Here is a 24,325-nt window from a genome sequence, read left to right as displayed (position 1 = left end):
TATACTATATAACCCTTGTGTGAGAAAGAATCACTAGGAAAATTAGGACATAACTAATTGAAGAATAATGAACATATTACCAAGCAGAACTGGTGGGACACAGTTAAATTGGCACTTAAAGGTAAATCTATGGCATTAAATACAAGAGAAATGAAAGAGTTTACAAGCAAATAAGGTAGGCATTTATCTCTAAAAGTTATAAAGAGGAATAACAGAGCAAGCCTATGAAGACAGGAAGAAAGGAAATAGAGTGGAAGAAATAGATGAAATAAAGAAGAAAATAATATTGTAGATTAATGAAACCAAAAGCGATTAACACTCCCCTCCACCAAAAAAAAAAAGATTGCTAAAATAGACTTGGCAGAATTGGTTAATTTGAAAAAAAATCAAAAGCTGCAAATAAATTGAGAGTGGGCAAACTTTCTGTAAAGGGCCAGATAGTAAATATTTTAAGATTTTCATACATGGTCTTTGGCAATTAATTAACTTTGCTGTTGTAGCAGGAAAAGAGGAAAACAATACCTAAAGGAATGGGTATGCTTGTTGTTCCAATAAAACTTTATTTATGGACACTGAATTTTGAATTTCATACAATTTTCACATGCCACAAAATAATACTCTCCTTTTGTTTTTTTAGCCATTAAAAAAAAAAACCCGTAAAATCTGTTCTTAAGCTTGCTGCCAGCTGTACAAAAACAGGTGGCAGGCTGGATTCGACTGGCCCCGATATTAACTCGTAGAGGACAGATGTAAGGCTCAGTTGTTTCATCAAGATCCCTTAAGCATGGACAGTCGGCCAACGGACCACACCTTAGGATTATAACAGCTGGACTACTAGTCGGCCAACTATCCCCTGATGGGTTGGAAGCCCATCTCCGGCGCCAAGCCCTGGCAGCCTCAGCTTTGGAGTCCTGAGTACCCGAGATCCTTCCAGAGCCTCAGGGGCATTGCCGCTGCCCTCCTCCCTCTGAACCCAACCCCGCGTCCTTCATTCGCCACCAGGGGCATCAGAGCGCGCGCATGCGCCCAGCTGGCCGCGCCGACCTCGCGCCGGCACCTGGCAGCCAATCGCAGGTCTCCACTGGACGCGCGCCTGTAGAGGCGTGCGCGTTGGCGGCGCCGGGGGCCTGAGGAGGCGTTGTCGCCGCCGGCTTTTCCCCTGGAGCGCCTCCGGGACCGGTGCGAGGCCGGCCGCTCAGGAACAGCAGCTGAGACTGGTAAGGATGGGGGCGTGGCGCGGCTTCAGCGTTCCCTGAGGGGAAACTTGAGGGATTTCTGGCGAGTCGCAGCCCTGCGGGTCGCGACACCACGCCTGGCCGTGCGCTGCCGGAGCGGCCTTTGCGGTGCAGCCGCTTTCTGTTGAGAGTGAGGGCAGAAGCGGGTCTCTCAGTCCCCTCAGGCGCACCTACTTCCCTAACCTCGGCCGGCGCTGCTTGCACATCAGTCTCCCCTCCCCCACGCGGACGCCCCCACCCCGGGGTGGGCCCAGGCCTCTGGGGAAGGGGCCTTTCCTGGCTCCCAACGCGCTCCCCTCCCCCATCGCCCCCGCGGGGTCTCTTTTGGCGCTCAATATATTTAAAAATCTGAAATCTGTTTTGTAACCCCAGGCACCCCCTCATTCTGGAGATCTGTAGGCCCAGACCCCTTAAGACATTTGAATGTATCCGCCTCTCTCCCCTACGGCAACGTCTTGTTGTCTTGTTTACTGCGTGGCTCCCGGGACTCTCAACGCAGCCCCTGGAACCCTAATGGAGTCCCTCCTGTGAGAGCCAGGACCTAGGGTGATTTGGAGGCTTTTGATATGGGCATTTGGCGGGTGGGATGTTTCCTTTACTAAGGGTAGATTGGAGGAACAGATAGGGGGAAGTTCAGTTCACTGTTCTGGTTAAGTGTGAGGTGACTGATAAAACACCCAAATTGCAGTGTCAGGTAGGCGGTGGGATCTAAAATATTCTTTTAACATGTAAGTAACTAAAGCTTCTCTCTGGTTACCTCAAGGATGTGACCTCCTCCTTCCTGGAATAGCTCAAGTTCTGAAAAGTTGCGTTGTAAACCTGAGGTAAGAAGAGAGAGATCTCCTCAATAAGTGCCAAAGTTGTATCTTTTTTCCTTCAGTTTCGCTCTCTTGCCCAACTGTGCTAAAACATGGCTGTTTAGTAGTTTTTTTTTTTTTTTTTGAGACAGTCTTGTTTTGTCTCCAGGTGCCAGGCTGGAGTGCAGTGGCGCGATCTTGGCTCACTGCAACCTCCACCTCCCGACTTCTCGCAATTCTCCTCCTTCAGCCTCCCAACTAGCTGGGATTATAGGTGCACACCACCACACCTGGCTAATTTTTTGTATTTTTAGTAGAGAAGGGGTTTCACCATGTTGACCAGACTGATCTGGAATTCCTGACTTTGTGATTCGCCCGCCTTGGCCTTCCAAAGTGCTGGGATTACAGGCGTGAGCCACCGCGTCCGGCCCCCTGTTTAGTATTTACTATTTTACTGAGGGAATCTGAATGTGTATGATTAGTTCAGGCCAATTGTTGATGTAAGTAATTCGGGAACCGTCTAAATTGCTATCTTGAGAAAGGAGAGGAAGGTAGTGGCATTCTTTTGCCAGATCTCTTGAAAAAGAAAGTAACTGGCTGGGCGCAGTGGCTCAGGCCTGTAATCCCAGGACTTTTGGAGGCCGAGGCGGGCAGATCACGAGGTGAGAAGTTGGAGACCAGCCTGACCAACATGGTGAAACCCCATCTCTACTAAAAATACAAAAAAATTGGCCGGGTGTGGTGGTGTATGCCTGTAATCCCAACTATTCAGGAGGCTGCGGCAGGAGAATCGCTAGAACCTGGGAGGCAGAGGTTGTAGTGAGCCGAGATTGCGTCACTGCACTCCAGCCTGGGCAACAGAACAAAACTCCCTCTCAAAAAAAAATGAAAGTAAGAGCATCATGGATGTTAAGTTCTATAAAGCCGACTTCTTTTATCATACCCTCTTTCTCAAGGGCTGTATTTCATGAGGTAATTCCATGCAGCTGGACGTGGAGGAGGTCACCTGAAGTCATGCATGCTAGTAGCTGAAAATATAGGTGAACTCTGTGCCCAGCAATTTCTGATTACAGCTCAGTGAGACCCATTGTATTAGTTATCAATTGCTGTGTAACAAATTGTCTCAAAACTTAGTAGTTAAAATAAAAAACTGTTACGACCTTGTAGTTTTTGAAGGTCTGGAATCCAAGAGTGGCTTAGCTGGCTGGTTCTGGCCAGCCAGGGTCTTTCATGAGGTTGTAGTTAAACTTTTGGCTGGATTGTCAGTCTCTGCAGAATTGACTTGGATTGGATCATCCGCCTCTAAGCTCACTCACTGGGCTGTTGGCAAGAGGCCTCAGATCCTCACTCTGGGTGTCTCCATGGGGCTGCTCATGTCACAGCAACTGGCTTACTTCAGAGCAAATGATTCAAGAGACCTTGTACCCAAGATAAAGAAGGGCAGAGTCTTTATGACCTAATTTTAGAAGTGACATACCATCGTTTCCTGCTGTATGTGCTTGGTCCCTGGTCCCACAGGCCAACCCTGTTACAGTGTGGGAGAAGGCTACAACTGTGTGAATTCTAGGAAGTGGGATTCATTTAGGGCCATCTTGGAGAATGGCTACCACAGCCATTTATCTTCCATTTAACCCTTTTCCATATGATCTCAAAGCATTGTCTTGTTACTCTGGGTGAATAATTTGACTTCTTGGTAAGGCCAAAACCTCTACATGTGCACTTGTATATTTAAGGATATTATTCTAGCAAGACTTCTCATTGTCTAGGGTTAAGTTTTCTGTCTCTCCAGATCATTAACATAGCAAACATACTGATTGTACTATTACCTCACCTTAAAGATCTCATTTTTGATGCCGTATCCCCCGTGTGCTTATTTTATTTTGTATTTGCTTGTCCTTAAAGGAATATTTCTCCAGAGTTGTCTATATTTGCTATTTCCTATTCTCATTTTTCCTTAAACCCACTGTTGTAAAGGTCACCAATGAATTCCACTTTGCTTAATCCATTGGTCAGTTTTAGTTGATTTTCTTGATTTTATTTGATCTATTGGCAGCATGTATTAGAGTTGTTCCTTTTCTCCTCCCTGGGATGCTTCTCTTTCTTGACTCTCCTCTCACTTGAATGGCTGCGAATAATTGTTTCTTTTTAATTTTCTTTACCAGCTCCTTCTCATTTCCATGACCTCTAATCCATGGAATGCCCCAGGGTTTGGATCTCAGACCTCTTCCCCTGAGTGATCTCATCCCGTCTTGTGTTTTAAATAATGCTACATACTGAAGACTTCAAAATTTAAGTACCTACCCCGGAACTCTCCTTGAGCTGTGATCTCATAGATATACCTGCTCAGCATTACCTCTTACGTGTCCTCCTCCTCTCCTTCACATTCCAGACCCAATACATCAGTGAACCTCGTGGGCCTTCTAGGTTTTGATCTAAAGTCTGACTTCTTAGTATCTCCATTTTTCCACCCTGTTTGATACTACCATCATCTTTTGTTTATAATATTTCAGTAGCTTCTTGTCTTCTGCTTCCACTGTTAACTCTCTATAGTCTATTCTCCACACAGTAGCCAGAGCAATCCCGATGAAAGTCAGATCATATTACTTCACACTCAGAACCTTCCAGTAATCTGTCATCACATTCAAGGTAAAAGCTGAAGAATTTGTTTTTATTTATTTTTCGAGGCGGAGTTTCACTCTGTCACTCAGGCTGGAGTGCAATCATGGGGTCTCAGCTCACTGAAACCTCTGCTTCCTGAGTTCAAGAAATTCTCCTGCCTCTGCCTCCCAGGTAGCTGGGATTACAGGCACCCACCACCACACCCAGCTAATTTTTGTATTATTACTATTATTATTGTTTTTTGAGATGGAATCTTGCTCTGTTTCCCAAGCTGGAGTGCAGTGGCACCTTGGCTTACTGCAGCCTCTGCCTCCTGGGTTCAAGCAATTCTCCTGCTTCAGTCTCCTGAGTAGCTGGGACTACAAATGCATGCTGACAGACCCGGCTAATTTTTGTATTTTTAGTAGAGATAGTAGAGACGGAGTTTCACCATGTTGGCCAGGATGGCTTTCGTCTCCTGACCTTGTGATCTGCCCTCCTTGGCCTCCCAAAGTGCTGGGATTACAGGCGTGAGCCACTGTGCCTGACCTAATTTTTGTATTTTTAGTAGAGATGGGGTTTCACCATATTGGCCAGGTTGGTCTTCAACTTCTGACCTCACGTGATCTGCCCGCCTCGGCCTCCCAAAGTTTTCTACTTTATTTTTCTCCCTAGTGTTTATATAACCATCTTACTTTTGTTAAAATATTTTCTGACTGTCCCTTCTGGAATGTCAGCTCCCTGAAGTGAAGGACTTTGCATCACTGCTGTATCCCCAGACCAGCACTTGGGATTACAGGTATGAACCACTGCGCCCAGCCAAAGCTGAAGAATTTAGAATGGTTTACATGATCTTGGTTTTTCTTTGCCACAACCAGTTCATTTTTTATCTTATTTCTAACTTGTCACCCTTTTTATTGGGCCCACCATGCTAGCCTCTTTCTTGATCAGTCCTTACATGTGTTAAGTGCTCCAGTCTCAGAGCCTTTGTGTTTGCTGTTCCCATTGCTGGAGTACTCGTCTCCAGATAGCCATATTCATGTTATATGAATGTCAACCTGCCTTCATTTCCTACTTTATTTTTCTCCTTATTGTTTATATAACCATCTTACTTTTGTTTAAAAACATTATTTTCTGACTACCCTTTCTGGAATGTCAGCTCCCTGAAGTGAAGGACTTTGGATCACTGTTGTATCCCCAGACCAGCACCTGGCACTTTGTTGGCCCACCAAACTTTTATTGAATGAATGGTCTTCTTAAATTTCTCTCAAATGCCACCTTGATGCTTCCCCATCCCTTTTCTCTGTAGTCATGAGATTATCAGAAGTATGCAGATTCTTGATCATTCCTGTATAATTTCTCTCTTAGTTTTTTGTGGACTGGGATATGTTTTAATTCTACTGATTCAATACATTTTATAGCTATAGTTCCGCCAAAATAGTGAACATCAGAACATCAAACATGTATGTTTGGCTACACATCTTATATGATGGTCTTTCTGTAGAGGAACAATTTCTCCCTAATTTTTTAACGTACTCCCCCACCAACTCAATTCTCATGCAGCAATATTAAAATATTACATTAGGGTCAATTTTATATGTGAAAAGAGAATTGTGACATTCACCTTTTGGCTTTTAACAGTTAATGTGGGCACAAGCTATTTTAATCTTATTCTTTGTTAGCTTCTTATACTTGTAAATTTACAAGTGTACATAGATCCATTTCTTGTTCTTTCCCTTCAGTGTATAAATTAATCAGTTACTTGGATAATACTGAATGATACAATTCTGAGAGTTGAGCTTAAGTATTAGTGTTGTATAAATTTGAAACAAGATATGAATGCTCTGTAGAAGTCTTACTGGGACTTTTTCCCTGGGAGCGTCCCAATCGCAGAGATCCAATAGGGAGTCATGATAGGCGCTATCTGGCCTGCATAGAATATGCTCTCACAGCTTTTCGAAACCTCTAGATTCCTTATAACTAGGTTGATTATATAATTTATCATCTAAACTAAAGGACTTATTAAAGACTGAAGAGTGGCAGCTATCCATAATTACACAGGGACAGCAGTTTAAACTGCAGCTGCCTTGGTCATACCAGCAAATTTGGTAATCCTACGTATAGATTATTTGGTCCTCCAAGTCCTTGGTATCGGAGAAATGTTCACTCTGCAAGGAGATATAACTATTCCATCCTTGGGAAAGTATGACTCCCACTACAGTTTATAAATTGACCACCTGATACTAGCTTACTTCTTTTTGTTGGCTAGATTAACTTTCATTGTTCCATTATCCTAATTACCTAACCCTTGTTAAGAATTGAGTCTACTTAATGGTGCTTTGAAAATTTAGCAGCAGCTGGTCTCAGTGGCTCACGCCTGTAATCCTAACACTTTGGGAGGCCAAGGCGGGCAGATCACCTGAGGTAGAGAGTTTGAGACCAGCCTGACCAACGTAGAGAAACTCTGTCTCTACTAAAAATACAAAATTAGCTGGGGGTGATGGTGCATGCCTGTAATCCCGGCTACTCCAGAGGCTGAGGCAGGAGAATCGCTTGAACCCACACTATTGCGCTCCAGCCTGGGCAACAAAAGTGAAACTCTGTCTAAAAAAAAGAAAATTTAGCAGCAGTTGTTGGGAGATGGAGGGTTATACCAGCCTGTTGCTAGGCATTTTTTTTCTTTGAGATAGAATTCATATGCCATAAAATACACCCTTTGGAGTGTGAAACTGAATGGTTTTTAGTATTATATATTAATAAAATTGTATAACCATCAGCAATATCTAATTCCAAGACATTTCATCAACCCTAAAGAAATCTTGTATCCATTAGCAGTCACTCTCTATATTACTTTCCCATGGCTGCTATAACAAATTATCACAAACTTGGTGACATAAAACAACAAAAATTTATTATCCCTTAGTTCTGGAAGTCAGAAGTCCAAAATAAGTTTCACGAGACCTAAATCAAGATGTTGGCAGGGGTATACTCCCCTGGGAAACTCTAGTGGAGAATCCATTCTTTGCCTTCTAGTTTGTGGATGTGACATTCCTTGGCTTGTGGCCATGTCACTCTAATCTTTGCTTCTGTCTTCACATCACCTTTTCCTAGAGTATGTGTGAAATCTCCCTCTGTTCTCTTACAAGGACACTTGTGATGGCATTTAGGGCTTACCTGTGTAGTCCAGGATAATTTTCCCATCTGCAAAGATCCTTTTTTCAAGTAAGATAACATTTATAGATTTGAGGGATTAGGACCTGATATTTTGGGAGCCATTTTTGAAACCTACTATATTCCTCATTCCACTTTTCAACCAGCCCATGGCAGCTGCTACTTTATTTCTGTCATTATGTATTTGCCTTATTCTGGACATAAGTAAAATCGTAAAATATGTGGCCTTTTGTGTCTGGCGTTATTCACTTAGTGTATTTTCAAGGTACATTGTATTGTAGGCCTATTTGTACTTCCATTTTTTTTTTTTTGGCTGAATAGTATTTCATTACACTATATACCACAGTTTGTTTATTCATTCATCAATTAATTTACATTTGGTTGTTTGCACTTTGTAGCAGCATTATGGTTATATGCCAGCTAGCTTATATATATATATATATATATGTTATATTTTCGGTTATCTTGGATATATACCTAGGAGTGATACTGTTGGGTCATATGATAACTCTAAATTTAAATTTTGAGCAAGTGCCAAACTTTTCCAAAGTACCCGTTTATATTGCCACCAGCAGTATATGAGGGTTCAAATATCCGCACATCTCTTGCAACACTTGAGATTGTTTTTGGTTATAACTGACCTAGTGGGTGTGAAGTAATAGCTTATTGTGATTTTGATTTGTGTTTCCTTAATGAGTAATTATGTTGAGCAGCATTTCAGGTGCTTCTTGGCCATTTGTGTATCTTTTTTGGAAAAGTGTTGAAATCCTTAGCCCATTCTTTTATTGTTTGTTTTTTAGATAGGGTCTCGCTCTGTTACTCAGGCTGCAGTCCAGTGACACAGTTATGACCACTGCAGCATTGACCTCCCAGACTCCAGTGATCCTCCCATCTCAGCTGCCACCCTACCTCATTCCACCCCCAGTAGCTGGGACTACAGGCATGTGCCATCATGCCCAGCTAAATTTTAAAAAAATAATTTTTTTTTTCTTTGAGACAGGCTTGCTCTAGCAGCAAGGCTGGAGTGCAGTGGAGTGATCACAGCTCACTGCAGCCTCCACCTTCTGGGCTCAAGCGATCCTTCCACCTCAGCCTCCCGGGTAGCTGGGACCACAGGCTTATGCTACCACGCCTGGTTAGTTTTTTAATTTTTTGTAAAGGTAGGGTCTCACTATTTTGTACAGGCTGGTCTTAAATTCCTGAGCTCACTAAGTCTTCCTGCCTCAGCCTCCCAAAATACTGGGATTACAAGTATAAGCCACTGTGCCTGTATTTTTAAATTTTTTTTAGAGAAGGAGTCTTAATACATTGCTTGGACTGATCTTGGAACTCTTGAGCTCAAGCAATCCTTCCTCTCAGCCTCCCAAAGTGTTGGGATTACAGGCGTGAGCCGACATATCCGGCCTATGTTTTTTTTTTTATTATTGAAATGGAGTCTCAATCTGTTGCCCAGGCTGAAATGCAGTGGCGTGATCCTGGCTCACTGTAACCTCTGCCCGCTGGGTTCAAGCAGTTCTCCTGCCTCCGCCTCCCAAGTAGCTTTGATTACAGGTGTGTGCAACCGTGCCCAGCTAATTTTTGTGTTTTTAGTAGAGATAGGGTTTTGCCATGTTGGCCAGGCCGGTCTCCAACTCCTGACCATAACTGATTCACCCACCTTGGCTCCCAAAGTACTGGGATTATAGGTGTGAGCCACCATGTCCGGCTGGGCCTGTTTTTAAAATGAATTGTTTTATTGTGGTAAAAATGCATTCAGTTTACCACCTTAACCATTTTAAAATGAATAATCCAGTAGTTTCAAGTGTATTTGCATTGATGTGAAGCCGATCTCTAGTAGTCATCTTGCAGAACTGAAACAATGCCAATTAAACAATCGACTCACCCCTTTCCTCTGCCCCTAGCCCTTGCTAACCATTACTCTACCTTCTGTTTTGTTTTGTTTTGGTTTTTTGAGATGGAGTCTTGGTCTGTTGTCCAGGCTGGAGGGCAGTGGTGTGATCTCTGCTTATTGCAACTTCTGCCTCCTGAGTTCAAAAGATTCTCCTGCCTCAGCTTCCTGAGTAGCTGGGACTACAGTCATGTGCCACCATGCCTGGCTAATTTTTTTTTTTTTGAGACAGGGTTTCTCTTTTCTTGCTCATCTGGAGTGTAATGGTGTGATCTCGACTCACTGCAACCTCCGCCTCCTGGGTTCAAGCGATTCTCCTGCCTCAACCTCCCGAGTAGCTGGGTTTACAGGTACCCGCCACCACACCCGGCTAATTTTTGTATTTTTAGTAGAGACAGGGTTTTGCCATGTTGGCCAAACTGATCTCGAACTCCTGACCTCAGGTGATCTGCCCACCTTGGCCTCCCAAATTGCTGGAATTACATTCGTGAGCCACTGCTCCTGGCCCCTACCTTCTGTTTCTATTGAGTATTTTAGTTACCTCATGCAGGCAGAATCATATAAATGTAAGTATTTGTCTTTTTGTGACTGCTCTGTTTTATTTAGCATAATATCCTCAAGGTTCAAACATGTAGCATGTGACAGGATTTTCTTCCTTTTTAAGGTTGAGTAATATTCCATTGTATGTGTATATCATATTTTGTTTATTCATTCATTTTTGGGTAGACATTTGGGTTGCTTCTACCTCTTGGCTATTTTAATAGTCCTTCTGTGAACATGGGTGTGCCAATATCTCTTCAAGACCCTGCTTTCAGATTCTTTTAGACGTATACCCAGAAGTAAGACTGATAGAACATACAGTAGTTCTGCTTTTAATTTCATGAGGAACTTCTGTACCATTTTCCATAGTAGTTAGACCATTTTACAATCCAATAACCGTGCGTGAGGATTCTAATTTCTTTCCAACAATTTTTTTTTAATAGTTGCCATCCTAATAGGTGTGAGGTAGTATCTCATGGTGGGTTTAATGTGCATTTCTTTTATGATTAATGATGCTGAACATATTTACTTGGTCTTTTGTGTATCATCTTTGGAGAGATGTCTGTTCAAGTTCTTTGCCTTTTAAAAAATTGAGTTACTTGTATTTGTCATCTCCATTATAGTTTTACTTCTTCCTTTCCAATCTGAATGCTTTTTGCTTCATTTTCTTGCCTAATTACCTTGGCTGTAGAACCTCCAGTACAATGTTGAATTGAAGTGGTGAAAATGGACATCTGTCTTGTTCCTGATGTTAGGGACAAGGGAACTTTCAGTCTCACCATTAAGTGTGATACTTTTCATCTCATACTTAATCTCACCATTAAGTATGATACTTTAATAGCTGTGAGTCTCATACAGATGCCTTTGTCTGGTGGAGAAAGTTCCCTTCTATTCCTAGTCGTTTTGTTTTTTGTTTCAGATCATAAAAGGATGTTAGCTTTTGTCAAGTGTTTTTTTTCTGTAGACAGGTGTGGGTTTTGTCCTTTATTTAAAATGATATACTGTTGGTTGATTTTCATAGAATGAACCAACCTTGTATTTTTAAGATAAATCCCACTTGGTCATGGTATGTAATCATTATATATGTTGTTAGATTTTGTTTGCTAACATTTTGTTGAGATTTTTGCCTCTATAAGGGATATTGGCCTGTAGTTTTCTTTTTTGTATGATTTCTTGGTTTGATTTTGGTGTCAGTAATAACTAACCTCATAGAATGATGTGCAAAGTTTTTTCCAGACAGAAAACTTCAGAATTCCAAAAATTCTAATTTTTGGAAGAGTTTATGAAGGATTGCTGTTAATTTTTTTTAGAATATTAAGAATTTACTAGCATAGCTATCTGATTTTGGGCTTCTATTTTGGGAAGTTTATTGATTACTAACTCTATCTCTTGTTTTGGATCCGTTCGTATTTTCTGTTCTTGACTCAGTTCATTAGTTCTTGTCTTTCTAGGAATTTGTTTCATCTAGGTTATCTAATTTGTTGGCAGATAATTTTTCATAGTATTCCTTTATAATTCTCTTTATTTCTGTAATATATCCTCTTTATTTTTAAGAAATAATTCATTGAGGTGAAAGTCACATAGCATAAAATCAGTCATTTTAAAGCAAATAATTTAGTGACATTTAGTGTATTTGTAATATTGTACGTGTGCTGCCTCTATCTAGTTCTGATATATTTCCATCATTCCAAATAAAACTCCTTTACCCATTAAACAGTTTTTCATCATTTCTCCTTCCCTATCTTCTGGCAACCACAAATCTTTGTTTAATATCAATGGATTTATCTATTTCTGATATTTCCTGTAAATGAAATCATACAATATGTGAGCTTTTGTGCCTGACTTCTTTCACATGGTCTGTTTTTACGGTTTACCATGTTGTAGCATGTATATTGTTTATGGCTGAATAAACATTCTATTGTATATATATATATACTATGATTTGTTTATGCATTCATCCATTGATGTACATTTAGGTTGTTTCCACCTTTTGGTTATTATGAATTGCTGCTATAAACATGTATACATGTATTTGAGTACCTTTATTTCTTTTAGTATATATTTAGAAATAGATTTGTAGGATCATAAGTCTATATTTAACATTTTGAGGAACTGCCAAACCATTTTGCACTAAAATTTTTTGATTTTTCACAAGCTTTTGTTTATTTCCAGGATTCAAAAAATGTAATTTTTATAGTTTTTGCTAGTGTTCTTTTTGCTTTTATGAAGGAGCAGCTATTTATAGGTCTTTATTCTGCCATTCCCCTTAACTTCACCCTGTTTCTGAGCATTTAACAAATTGACTTCGTTATGCCTTTTTTTAGTTGTCTTTTTTGTGGTCCTCCACAACTCCTCTTTAAATCATTCTCCAAGTACTTTAAAAACTCAGCTTTAGGCTGGGTATGGTGGCTCAACGCCTGTAATCCCAACACTGGTAGGCCAAGGCTGACGGATCATCTGAGGTCAAAAGTTCGAGACAGGCCTGCCCGACATGGTGAAACCCTGACTCTACTAAAAATACAAAAATTAGCTGGGTGTGGTGGCGTGCGCCTGTAATCTCAGCTACTCAGGAGGCTGAGGTAGAATCACTTGAACTGGGAGGTGGAAGCGGCAGTGAGTCGAGTTCGCGCCACTGCACTCCAGCCTGGGCAAGAAGAGTCAAACTTCATCTCACATACAAAACAAACAAACAGACAAACAAACAAAAAAATCCTCCTAGTTTTAGTGAAGAAACTTGACTCTGAACTATCAGACCACTTTTAGTTTGAACTGCCATGCTGTCAGATCTCCTTTGTAGACTCTTCTGACCCAGATTCTGCTCACAGGAGGAAAGGAAGGGAAAAGGGAAAAATAACTGATTTTCTCTGTTGCTTAAGAGTAGATCCCAGACTGGGCATGCTAGCTCACACCTATAATCCCAGCACTTTGGGATGCCAGAGCGGGTGGGTCACCTGAGGTTAGGAGTTTGAGACCAGCCTGACCAATATGGTAAAACCCCGTCTCTACTAAAAATACAAAAATTAGATAGTCCCAGCTACTCCAGAGGCTGAGACAGGAGAATTGTTTGAACCCAGGAGGTGGAGGCTGTAGTGAGCGGAGATTGCGCCACTGCACTCCAACTTGGGCAACAGAGTGAGACTCTGTCTCAAAAAAAAAAAAAAAAAGGGAGTAAATCCCATGCAGAACTCTAACTAGCGTAGGGAGATTAGACATGCAAAGACGTATCAGATCTAACAGGTTTGTCCTCAAACATCAATTCTCACCTGCATGATGGGAGAAGTTAATAGAAGGGCTTCAATTCCAAAGAAAGCAGAGAGATCAGTGGATGATAACTCACCATCCAGATTATTTCTGTGCATTCAAACAATAGCCTTTCTAGTAGATTTTTTTTTTTTTTTTGAGACCAAGCCTTGCTCTGTCACCCAGGCTGGAGTGCAGTGGCATGATGTTGGCTCACAGCAACCTCCACCTCCTGGGTTCAAGTGATTCTCTTGCCTCAGCCTCCCAGGTAGCTGAGATTACAGATGCCCACTACCACGCCTGGCTAATTTTTGTATTTTTAGTAAAGATGGGGTTTCACCATAGTGGCCAGGCTGGTCCTTAACTTCTCACCTTAGATTATCTGCCCGCCTCAGCCTCCTGAAGTGCTGAGATTACAGGCGTGAGCCACCGCGCCTGGCTTCTCAGGCTAGTTTCAACCCTATTTTACACCACTCTACCATCCTCAGCTTATTTTTGAAAAAGCATTTATTTAAAAAAATTTATGAAAAAGTTATTTTTGTTTTATTTAGTTGCCCTAGGATGGAATACAAATGTTTGCTTTAGTTTTAAGGGTCCTATAAAACTCCCATTTACCCCAAGGATCTGTGTTTAATGGACATTCAATTCTAAGGCAGCAAATGTGTAGAGTTATTGGTGGGGGTAGGGGATAAGTACTGTAGATGGAGAGTGAGGGAGGTGGGGCAGGATTTTGAGAAAGCAGCAGTGGGGTGAAGAAAGTGATAGGCAAGGGAAGATGGTAGAGATAGGTACCAAAGGAGTCCTGGTGGCCTAAAATCTAATCACAGAAGTTACTTAACAGGGATTGATGCCTTGAAGACAACTTATGTGTGATTATAACAATGATCTAGTAGAAGGGCCATTGTTTGAATACACAGAAATAATCTGGAAAGCGGATTATCATCCACCCCTCAGCTTTCTTTGGAGTTGAAGCCCTCCTATTGGCTTCTCCCATCACGGGGGTGAGAATTGATTTTTGAAGACAGACTCTTTAGATCTGATATGTCTTTGCATGTCTAACCTTCCTACCCCAGTGTCTCAAGATTTTGGTAAATTGGAAAATAAGAGTTCATTCATCCATTGGTAGACATTTGTAGAAAAGGGCCTCTGGACATCTAGAGAAGAAGAAAACTCTCTCATCGTCTAGTTCTACTCTTGTTCTTAATGAACTTGTTCATTAACTTACTAGCTTTGTTCCTCATTCTTGCTCTATGCCTCTTTTTCATTTTGAGTGATGGTTGGATGGAGGGTTAATCAGTATGGATAGCAGCCAAAAAATCTAACCAAGATCAGGTAGTTGGGAAGTCCAGCAACGTTATTGGAATCCAGTTTAAGTTTTTCTTCTTTGTTTATTAACAATAGGAATTCATATCTCACATTTTTAGAGGCTGGGAAGTTCAAGATCAAGATGCTGGCCAATTTGGTTCCCTAGTGGAGGCTGTCTTCCTGACTGGTAGATGACAGCCTTCTTGCTGTGTTCTCACATGACAGAGGAAGCAAAGTCTATAGTATCTCCTTATAAAGGTTCCAATCACATCATGAGGGCCCTATTCTCATAAATACATCTTAACCTGGTTATCACCCAAAGGCCCCATCTCTAAATACCATTACATTGGAGGTTATAGCTTCAGCATACAAATTTGGGGCAATGGGCGGGGAGACACAGTTCAGCCCATAGCATAACCCAAATTATGTGTACCTAAAATATTCTCTAGAATTGGAGGACTCATTTAACACTTAGAAATAGTAGAATGATATATATATAGTTACAGTGGTGTTTTAAGATCCGTCTAGTGATGGTATGTTATAAAATGTGAAGGACAGAGAAAAGAGATAACAATTTAGGGTCTAGTACAAGTGTACAAAAATGAAGTAACCAGTGGACCTAAACCTAGAATTTGAGGCCTGGGCTGGGGCCATTAGTAGGAATGGACGTGAAAGGTAAAATGAGCCATGCTCTAAAAGTTATTTAGAATGGCATAGAAGGTACTTTGACATTTTCTGGGAGGTAGAGAAGGTTTGAACAGGTTTAAAAAATAAAGAGTGAAAAAATGAATCTAATGAGACTTTTAATTCCCAGAGACTAGGCAGTTAAGAGCAATATCATCAGAAATAGGTGGGCACTAAGTCACTTTTAGCAGCAAGAAGACAAAACCGGAATTCAGAAATTAGGCATTTTAGTGCTCACTCTGTCTACAAACCCTCCATATAACTTTAGTAAGTCATAAATGTTTTGGGGCTTTAAAAATTAATCTTCAGATTGGCCGGGCACGGTGGCTCACACCTGTAATTCCAGCACTTTGGGAGGCCAAGGCGGGTGGATCATGAGGTCAGGAGTTTGAGACCAGCCTGGCTAACATGGTGAAACCTCATCTCTCCTAAAAATACAGAAATTAGCCGGGCATGATGGCACACCTGTAATATCAGCTACTCAGGATGCTGAGGCAGGATAATTGCTTGAACCCAGGAGGCTGAGGTTGTAGTGAGTCAAGATCATGCCACTGTACTTCAGCCTGGGTGACAGAGCAAGACTCCATCTTGAAAAGAAAAATAGTAATAATAAATTAATATTTGGATAAATCTAATGGCCATGTCAGATTATCATCTCATTTTTTAGAATATTGGAAAATATTAATAATTTTGATTTAGAGTATTTTTTTTTAACTTTTTTTGAGATGCAGCCTCACACTGTTGCCTGGGCTGAAGTGCAATGGTGTGATCTCAGCTCATCGCAACCTCCGCCTCCTGGGTTCAAGTGATTCTCTTCCCTCAGCCTCTTGAGTAACTGGGATTACAGGCACCTGCCACCACAGCCGGCTAATTTTTTATATTTTTAGTAGAGACAGGGTTTCACTATGTTGTCCAGGCTGGTCTCGAACTCCTGAGCTTGTGATCCACCTGCCTTGGCCTCCCAAAATGCTGGGATTACAGGCATAAGCCACCATGCCCAGCCAGAATGTTTTCTTTAGAGAGGATGTTAAAAAATACACTTAGGATTACCTAGAAGGTGGTTACTGGAAATGTGGAAGTGATCCTGAGAAGAAGATTGGATTTGGTCAGGAGCTATCCCACAGGACATTTGGTAATTCCTGGAGCCATTTTTGGCTGCCACACGGGGGGATTGCTGCTGGTATCTAGTGGGTAGGGATGACAGTTGCTGCTAAACATCCTACAGTGCTCTTGACAGCCCCCAGCAAAGAATTATCTGGCCCCAAATGTCAGTAATGCTTAGTAAACACTGGACTAGGTGGCATCATTCTGGAGGTAGGTGATTGAAGTTGTGTATACACAGAATAAACCAATTTTAGTTGACTCCAAAGAGCAGTATATTCATATCTGCCTTATATTTTTTCTGCATTATGTACCTACTAATTACGTTGTAAATCACTATTCATGACACACCAGCCTGTATGCTTCATGCATTTACCACTGTCACAATATCTGACCAGAAATGGGCAAACAAAATAATAGTTTTAGAATAAATGAGGAAGGGGCCGGGCATGGTGTATTCCTTTTTAAATTCACTTCCAAGGTGATACACATATTTATAGGAATAAATATTGTGTATATGTTACAAAATTAGATATTAATATCCTAATTAAAATTAAAACAGGCCGGTCGAGGTGACTCATGCCTGTAATCCCAGCACTTTGGAAGGCCGAGGTGGGTGGATCACCTGAGGTTGGGTGTTCGAGACCAGCCTGACCAACATAGAGAAACCCTGTCTCTACTAAAAATACAAAATTAGCCGGGCATGGTGACACACGCCTGTAACCCCAGGTACTCAGGAGGCTGAGGCAGGAGAATCGCTTGAACCCAGGAGGCAGAGGTTGTGGTGAGCTGTGATCATGCCATTGCACTCCAGCCTGGGCAACAAGAGTGAAACTCCATCTCAAAAAAAAAAAAAAATTAAAACAATGTACATGGCATATATTAGATGGCAGTTTAATTTTTACAGTTTTGATTATGCTGGTTTGAAGGGTCCACATTGGGATACAGTGAATCTTGATATGTTTTTAGAAATTGGTACATTATGAACCTTGGTTTATAGTACCTACATTTTACTAGCATTAGTCCAGTTTTTCAAACAACTAGTAGTGACTTAGTGATGAAGCTTAACTGATTTTGTGGGTCATTGGTTAATTTAAGAAAAATGAGGCCAGGCACGGTGGCTGACGCTTGTCATCTCAGCACTTTGGGAGGCTGAGGTGGGCGGATCATAAAGTCAGGAGTTCGAGACCAGCCTGGCCAACGTAGTGAAACCCCGTCTCTACTAAAAATACAAAAATTAGCTGGGCGTGGTGGTACGTGACTGTAGTCCCAGCTACTCAGGTGGCTGAGGCATGAGAATCGCTTGAACCTGGCAAGTGGAGGTTGTAATGAGCTGAGATAGCACCTGAGTGACAGAGCAGGACTCTGTCTCAAGAAAATTAAATTAAATTTAAAAAATAAAAATAAAAAATTTAAATAAAAATATAGCAAGGAGGTTAGTGTGGCCAGAGTGAAGTAGATAGGGGAGAGTAGTATGAGATAACTGCAGGAGCAGTATGTGGGGTTGGTAGTGTGGTCTTCTAGGCATCGGAAAGACTTGATCTTTTAGTTAATCGGAAAGCCATTAGAGGGTTTTGAGCTGAACAATGATACAGTCTGACTTGGTTTATCAGTGTCAATCTGCTTGCCATATGGAGAAGAGACTGAGATGGATTGAGGGAGGAAGCACTGTTGTATTTAAGTTCAGTGGGTAAGTCAGGATTGGAGGAGAAAAATTTAGGCGGCATTAGTGAATCGATTATAATGAAGGCCATGAGTTTGGATGAGATTATCTGCCTGGCACTTGACATTGTGCTATACTGTTTGTTGGCTATGTGTAGGTACTCTAATTCTATAAATTTAATAGGTCTTTTCTATATTAATGTTTATGAGATTACTATAAATCAATAGAGATGTGTACATTTAATATAATTTTCTTCCAATTCCACTACACACTGCCATTGAGTAGGTGGTGCTTTTAAAAAGCAACTGTTACTGTAAGTCTAAGGAATAAGATTTTTCGCCTTTAGGATAGCGCAAAATACATTTAAAAGTAAAAACTTGCTAAAGAGGATGCGGCTGTGTGTGGCAGACTAAGGATTCCAGCTTATTTTCCAACTCCAAAGCCCATGTTTCTAAATGGCACAGTAGTGCCCTTGTAAAAGTATGTGACCTTTTCCATATAATTTTGCCTGGTGATTAGTTGCTGGAAGGTTTTTCTTTCTTTTTAAATGTAAGAGAGCATAATCAGTACAGCAAAGTCATGATTGTGGATTCATAGGAACCTGATCTTTTATCATAGGTTTTAAGCTGTTATTTATCCTCTTTCAGTCTCAGTGGCCTTGTCTGTAAAATAGTGATGTTTATAAAAAACCTTAGCGTTTTGGAAGATAATTAAATAAGATAATGCATTTTTCTGTATTTACTGATGTATAGTGTGTTTGTACTTAGGTGGCAGTTATATCAAGGAAGCATTGGGACTTGTGGCTGCACTGTTCCAGAATAAAAAAATTAGAAAATGGAGCAATCATGTGAGGAAGAAAAAGAGCCTGAACCACAAAAGAACATAAAAGAAACCAAACAAGTAGATGATGAAGACGGTGAGCTCATCTTTGTTGGTGTGGAACATGTAAATGAAGATGCTGAGCTAATCTTTGTTGGGGTGACTTCAAATTCAAAACCAGTCGTTTCAAACATTTTGAACAGAGTCACCCCGGGTTCATGGTCAAGGAGAAGAAAATATGGTCACCTTAGAAAAGATACTGCTCACAAATTGCAGCCTACAAGTCATGAGACCCTTACATCAGAAGCAGTGACTGTCTTGCCAGCTTCCCAGCTTGAATCGAGATCAGCAGATAGTCCTATTATTATTGAGCCTTTGTCTAAACCTGATTATAAAAATAGTTCACCACAAGTTGTGCCTAATAGCTCTTCAGAACTACCTTCTGCTTTGATTACATTCACAGATTCATTGCATCATCCAGTAAGTGCAGCACTTTCAGTAGGAGGTATAAGTGAAAGTCCTTGTGTATCAAAGCGACTTTCCACTTCTGAAGTAAACAGCGTAAATCCCAAAAGGTCTAAACTCAGAGATGGAATTATGGAAGGATATTCTTCAGCTTCATCCCCTTCAGATACCTTGCATACAGTGAATATAGTGAATACTCAGCAAAGTACACCCTCAAACAATGTGCATACCTCATTAAGCCATGTTCCAAATGGAGCAGCTTTTCCAAAGGACAATATCCATTTCAAGACTATAAATATAAATCTTGATAGGGAAAATGAATTGGCAAAAACAGACATTTTGAGTCTAGCAAGTCAAAACAAGACCGTTGATCCGAAGAAAGAAAATCCGATTGTGTTACTTAGTGACTTTTACTATGGACAGCATAAAGGAGATGGGCAGCCAGAACAGAAGACTCACACCACCTTTAAATGCCTCAGCTGCTTGAAAACTCTAAAAAATGTTAAGTTTATGAATCACGTGAAGCATCATTTGGAATTTGAGAAGCAGAAGAACGACAGCTGGGAAAACCACACCACCTGCCAGCACTGCCACCGGCAGTTTCCCACTCCCTTTCAGTTACAGTGTCATATCGAAAATGTCCACACTGCCCAGGAGCCCTCTACCGTCTGTAAGATCTGTGAATTGTCATTTGAAACAGATCAGGTCCTTTTACAACACATGAAGGACCATCATAAGCCTGGTGAAATGCCCTACATGTGCCATGTTTGCCATTACAGATCATCGTTCTTTGCTGATGTGGAAACACATTTTAGAATGTGCCATGAAAACACAAAGAATTTGCTTTGTCCCTTTTGTCTCAAAATTTTCAAAACTGCAACACCATACATGTGTCATTATAGGGGCCATTGGGGAAAGAATGTACATCAGTGTTCTAAGTGCCGACTACAGTTTTTAACTTTCAAGGAGAAAATGGAGCACAAGACCCAGTGTCACCAAACATTTAAGAAGCCTAAACAACTAGAAGGATTACATCCTGAAACAAAAGTTATTATTCAAGTGTCGCTGGAACCTCTTCAGCCAGGATCAGTGGAAGTAGCGCCCATAACTGTGGGCACATCTGACTCCGAACCATCACTTCCCAGTTCTAAAAGCAAAATTCCAAAAAAGTTTCATTAATTCTGGTTTCAGTAAATTTAAAGCAAGTATTTCAAACTGAATTTTAAAATGTCATAAAAACAAATACAAACCATACATTATTTAGTGGCACCAAAAATAGTGAAGTTAGTGGATTATATGTGACTTTTAAAACAAAATGTAGGATATATAATATTTGATCCGAATTTTGAGGTATTTTAAAGCATCTGGTTTTCATGTTAACTGTATCTGGCTTACCACATAAAAAGTGTGTGTGCATGTGTGAGAGAGAAAAAGGTATTAATTTATTTTTTAAATTTTAATTTTCTTTTTTTATTTTTTTTAATTTTTTTTCTTAGAGACAGGGTCTCATTGTTACCCAGGCTGGAGTGCAGTGGCATGTTCCTAGCTCACTGTAGCCTTGAACTCTTCCTGGGCTCAAGCATTCCTCCATCTCAGCCTTTGGAGAGTAGCTAGGACTACAGGCGCAGCCACCACACCCAGCTAAGTTTTTATTTTAACTTTTTGTTGTGATGGAGCTTCGTTATGTTGCCCATGCTGGTCTTGAACTCCTGACCTCAGGCAAGCCTCCCACCTCAGCCTCCCCAAGTGCTGGAATGTGTGAGCCACTGCCCCTGGCACCTATTTATTATTTTAGTATTTCATGTTACTCCTAAGCTTGAAAGCTCTTCTTTCTATATACAGAATTCATAGAATTTTTGAAATACTTAGTTTTCTTTTCAGCTTTTTCCATGCATTAAAGATTTCATGGTTAACTCTAGTTAGACTGGAATGGCTTTGTTATGCCCTGGCCACTTGCTGCTGAATTCCCAGAAGTGCCTCTGATGTGCTGGCATGAAATAACCTGAAAAGATTCTGAAAAGCCAGGGTGTGGAATTGAAAGAGAAGCTGCTGCATGAGCAGAGACCAAGAAACTGGAAGTTAGTTAAGGGAGAGCAGTGGCTCTTGGTCCCAGTTGAAGGATAGGCATACATTCATTCTGGTCTTGGGGCCAGGTCAAAAGGAACACTGCTTCAGAGTGTGTTTACCTAACCCGAAAATATCCAAGGAAGCCAAACCATTCAAAGTAAAATCCCTTTGTTTGGTGAGGGGCTCCTGCAGACATCAAACAGTCGCCACGTATCATTGGTTTGAGATGAATGAAGTAGCAATAAAATTTAATAGAATGGTTGCTGGTGCTAGCTGACTTCCTGTTCTGTGACCTAAAGGTGAATTTGATTCATTCACTCTCCTCTCCCTTTTGGCTAGCTGTTAGTGGAGAATGAACTGGCCATATTCCTCTCAGCCACAGCAGTAAAGCAAGTTAAGTTTCCCAAGGGGAAGATACCCTGATATCTATAATTTGAAAGATACCTATAATTTGAACTATACTGGACCCAAAGTTTTAACTGAAAAGGGCCAAACAAGTGGTATCTGTCCAGTTCTTGGACTTGGCTAAATTTAGTTTTCCTACTTTTAAGCTGGAATGGGGACTGTCCAAGAACAGTAGATACAGTGGACAAAAATAACCCAGGGTGACTGACTAAATTTAAACCCATAATGGCTTTATATTTTTTGTGCATATATATTTTACCCTAATGGGAAGCTTGTGACCTTATGTCTTGCCTTGGACATGAATGTATTACAGCTTACAGTTATTCTGTTGTATGTATAGTTTCCCAGTTTATCAACACTAATGCTGTTTGTGTCTTACTTGATACACACCAGTGTGCAAGAAATGTCTCTCTAATTCAGTAAGTGTTAAGAGTTAATGTTCTTTATCTAATCTATCCTATCTAATCTGTTCTATGGGGGAACATTTTTCCCTTGCTCTCCCCAGAGGCTGTTTTATAGAATTCTTGAGTACATTTTGAGTATTAGTTCCTGAACATCAGCAGCCTTGGCTGCCTCTGTGGATTCCTAAGTTGTCTCCTTGGTTGTGTTCTGGTGCCATCCTTTGTCCCTCCACCCCTGACCGAGGTGACTAGCAGCCGGTCTTCACCAGTCAAGGAATCTTGGCATCTTGACTATAGACATAGGTCTGGAGAAATCTCCTTTTTTCCTTGATTTCTCCTTAAAGGCACCTTATCTCTTCCGCACTCCTTTCTTCCCTCCTCAATCTGGTTAAATTTCCTAAAGTTTCACCAAAAGTTGGGAAGAGATAATTAAAAGAGTTTAACATCCCTCTTAGAACAAGAGTAGAAGGCAGTAGAGATAATAAAGTTGTGAATATATTATCTATGTTTTGTTTTTTGTTTTTTAAATTTTAACTTTTATTTATTTTTTATTTTTTTATTATCTACGTTTTAGAAAATTTTCTGACTTTAGATCCATAGATTCTGTTGTATTTATTTGCCTGACGCTCACTTGGTTGATTTGCACCTTGAACACTTTACTAGGCCTTGGTTACTTTGCTTGGGTTAAGACATTTTGCTAAAATTTCAGCCCGAATCCTGTCTTTAGTTGAAGAAAGGGTATGTGTGTGCAGTTGGGTGTGTGTGCCAGTTGTTCTGGTCTCAGGTAGATATTCCTACTGTGTATAAATAGATCTACAGACTTTTCATACTTACCCCATCCTCTGTTTCTTGGCAAAAATATGAAATGTTTTAGTTGTATGTTTTAGTGATTGGTTGGTATTAGAAACACTGTTGTTGTTTGCTGTTTCATTAAAGCATGCTCTTAAGGAGTACATATGGTCATTAATTGCCAACTATAGATTCCAGTGATCTGGCCCCTGCCTATCTCCTTCCTCTCTTTTTCATTCTCTGTCGTGCTTCTCTACTGTTTTCCCCAATGATGCACTATTTTGACACACTGGCCTTGCTGTTCCTTAAGCAAATCACATTCTTCCCAATCCAAAGACTTTGCACATGCTATTTTCTTTCATAGAATGTCCTTCCCCTTGGCCTGCATGGCTTGCTACCTCACTTAATTGACACTTCCTTTGGTTCATTGAGCTTCAAGGCTCTTAGAATGACACTGACAATGAAATCTCCCTTCGTTTTTTTGTTTTTTTTTTTAAAAACAACCACCTTTTAACTTTCTCCTCTTAAAGGCACTTTACCCTCTCCTTACTCTTTTCTTCCCTCTTCAATCTGTTTAAATTTCCTAGGTTTTCATGAAAAAGCTGGAAAGCGATCATCATCAAGGGCTTTGCTTCTGTCTTAGAGTAGAGCTAAGCTTGAGTCAATTTTTGTGCCTGCAACCAAATGAAAATTAATATAGTGCGTTCTTTCAGGAGCTGTTTCTGTTTTTCTATTGATACCTCTATATATTTTTAAGGCAATGTCACTTTGTTTACAAATATATTGAATATGTCAAGATTACTATTTTGTTATTACCCTGTGTGAATTTCCTGGTCTATTTTGCTCGCTTGTTCTTTCAGATGAAATTTATTATTTTATTAATGTTGCCAAAAATTATAAGCAAAATATCAATTATAGTAATAAAATGTTTTGTGAAAAACAAATGTTGCTGTATTGTCTTTCCGCTATCAGTAAAATGGGATATTTTTAGTTTGTTTTTGTTTTTTGAGACAGAGTCTCGCTCTGTGTCCCAGGCTGGAGTATAGTGGTGCAATCCCAGCTCACTGCAACGTCCACCTCCTGAGTTCAAGTGATTCTCATGCCTTAGCCTCTCAAGCAGCTGGTACTACAGGTGTGTGCCACCATGCCCAGCTAAG

The 24,325-nt window shown here is 40.6% G+C and overlaps 2 protein-coding genes and 1 gene segment (V, D, J or C); 1 reads left to right on the top strand and 2 right to left on the bottom strand.

The window, feature by feature from the left end:
- LOC105706714 (immunoglobulin lambda-1 light chain-like) overlaps nt 1-24,325 on the bottom strand; it is a 392,758-nt gene that overhangs the window by 170,152 nt on the left and 198,281 nt on the right. The window lies entirely within an intron of this gene.
- LOC135273040 (immunoglobulin lambda variable 5-39-like) overlaps nt 1-24,325 on the bottom strand; it is a 284,085-nt gene that overhangs the window by 181,033 nt on the left and 78,727 nt on the right.
- ZNF280B (zinc finger protein 280B) lies at nt 1,128-23,187 on the top strand. Its single transcript, XM_012437277.3, has 3 exons — nt 1,128-1,217; nt 1,999-2,059; nt 18,990-23,187. Exon 3 carries the CDS (start codon nt 19,057-19,059, stop codon nt 20,683-20,685), a length of 1,629 nt encoding a protein of 542 aa, XP_012292700.2. The 5' UTR covers nt 1,128-1,217; nt 1,999-2,059; nt 18,990-19,056; the 3' UTR covers nt 20,686-23,187.

This window comes from Aotus nancymaae, unplaced genomic scaffold (assembly GCF_030222135.1).
Source record: "Aotus nancymaae isolate 86718 unplaced genomic scaffold, 86718_ANA_hifiasm-v0.15.2.pri h1tg000210l, whole genome shotgun sequence".
In the NCBI taxonomy this organism is placed as follows: Eukaryota; Metazoa; Chordata; class Mammalia; order Primates; family Aotidae; genus Aotus; species Aotus nancymaae.
Note: the sequence above shows the minus strand (reverse complement) of the source record. Positions and strands in the feature narration are given on the sequence as shown.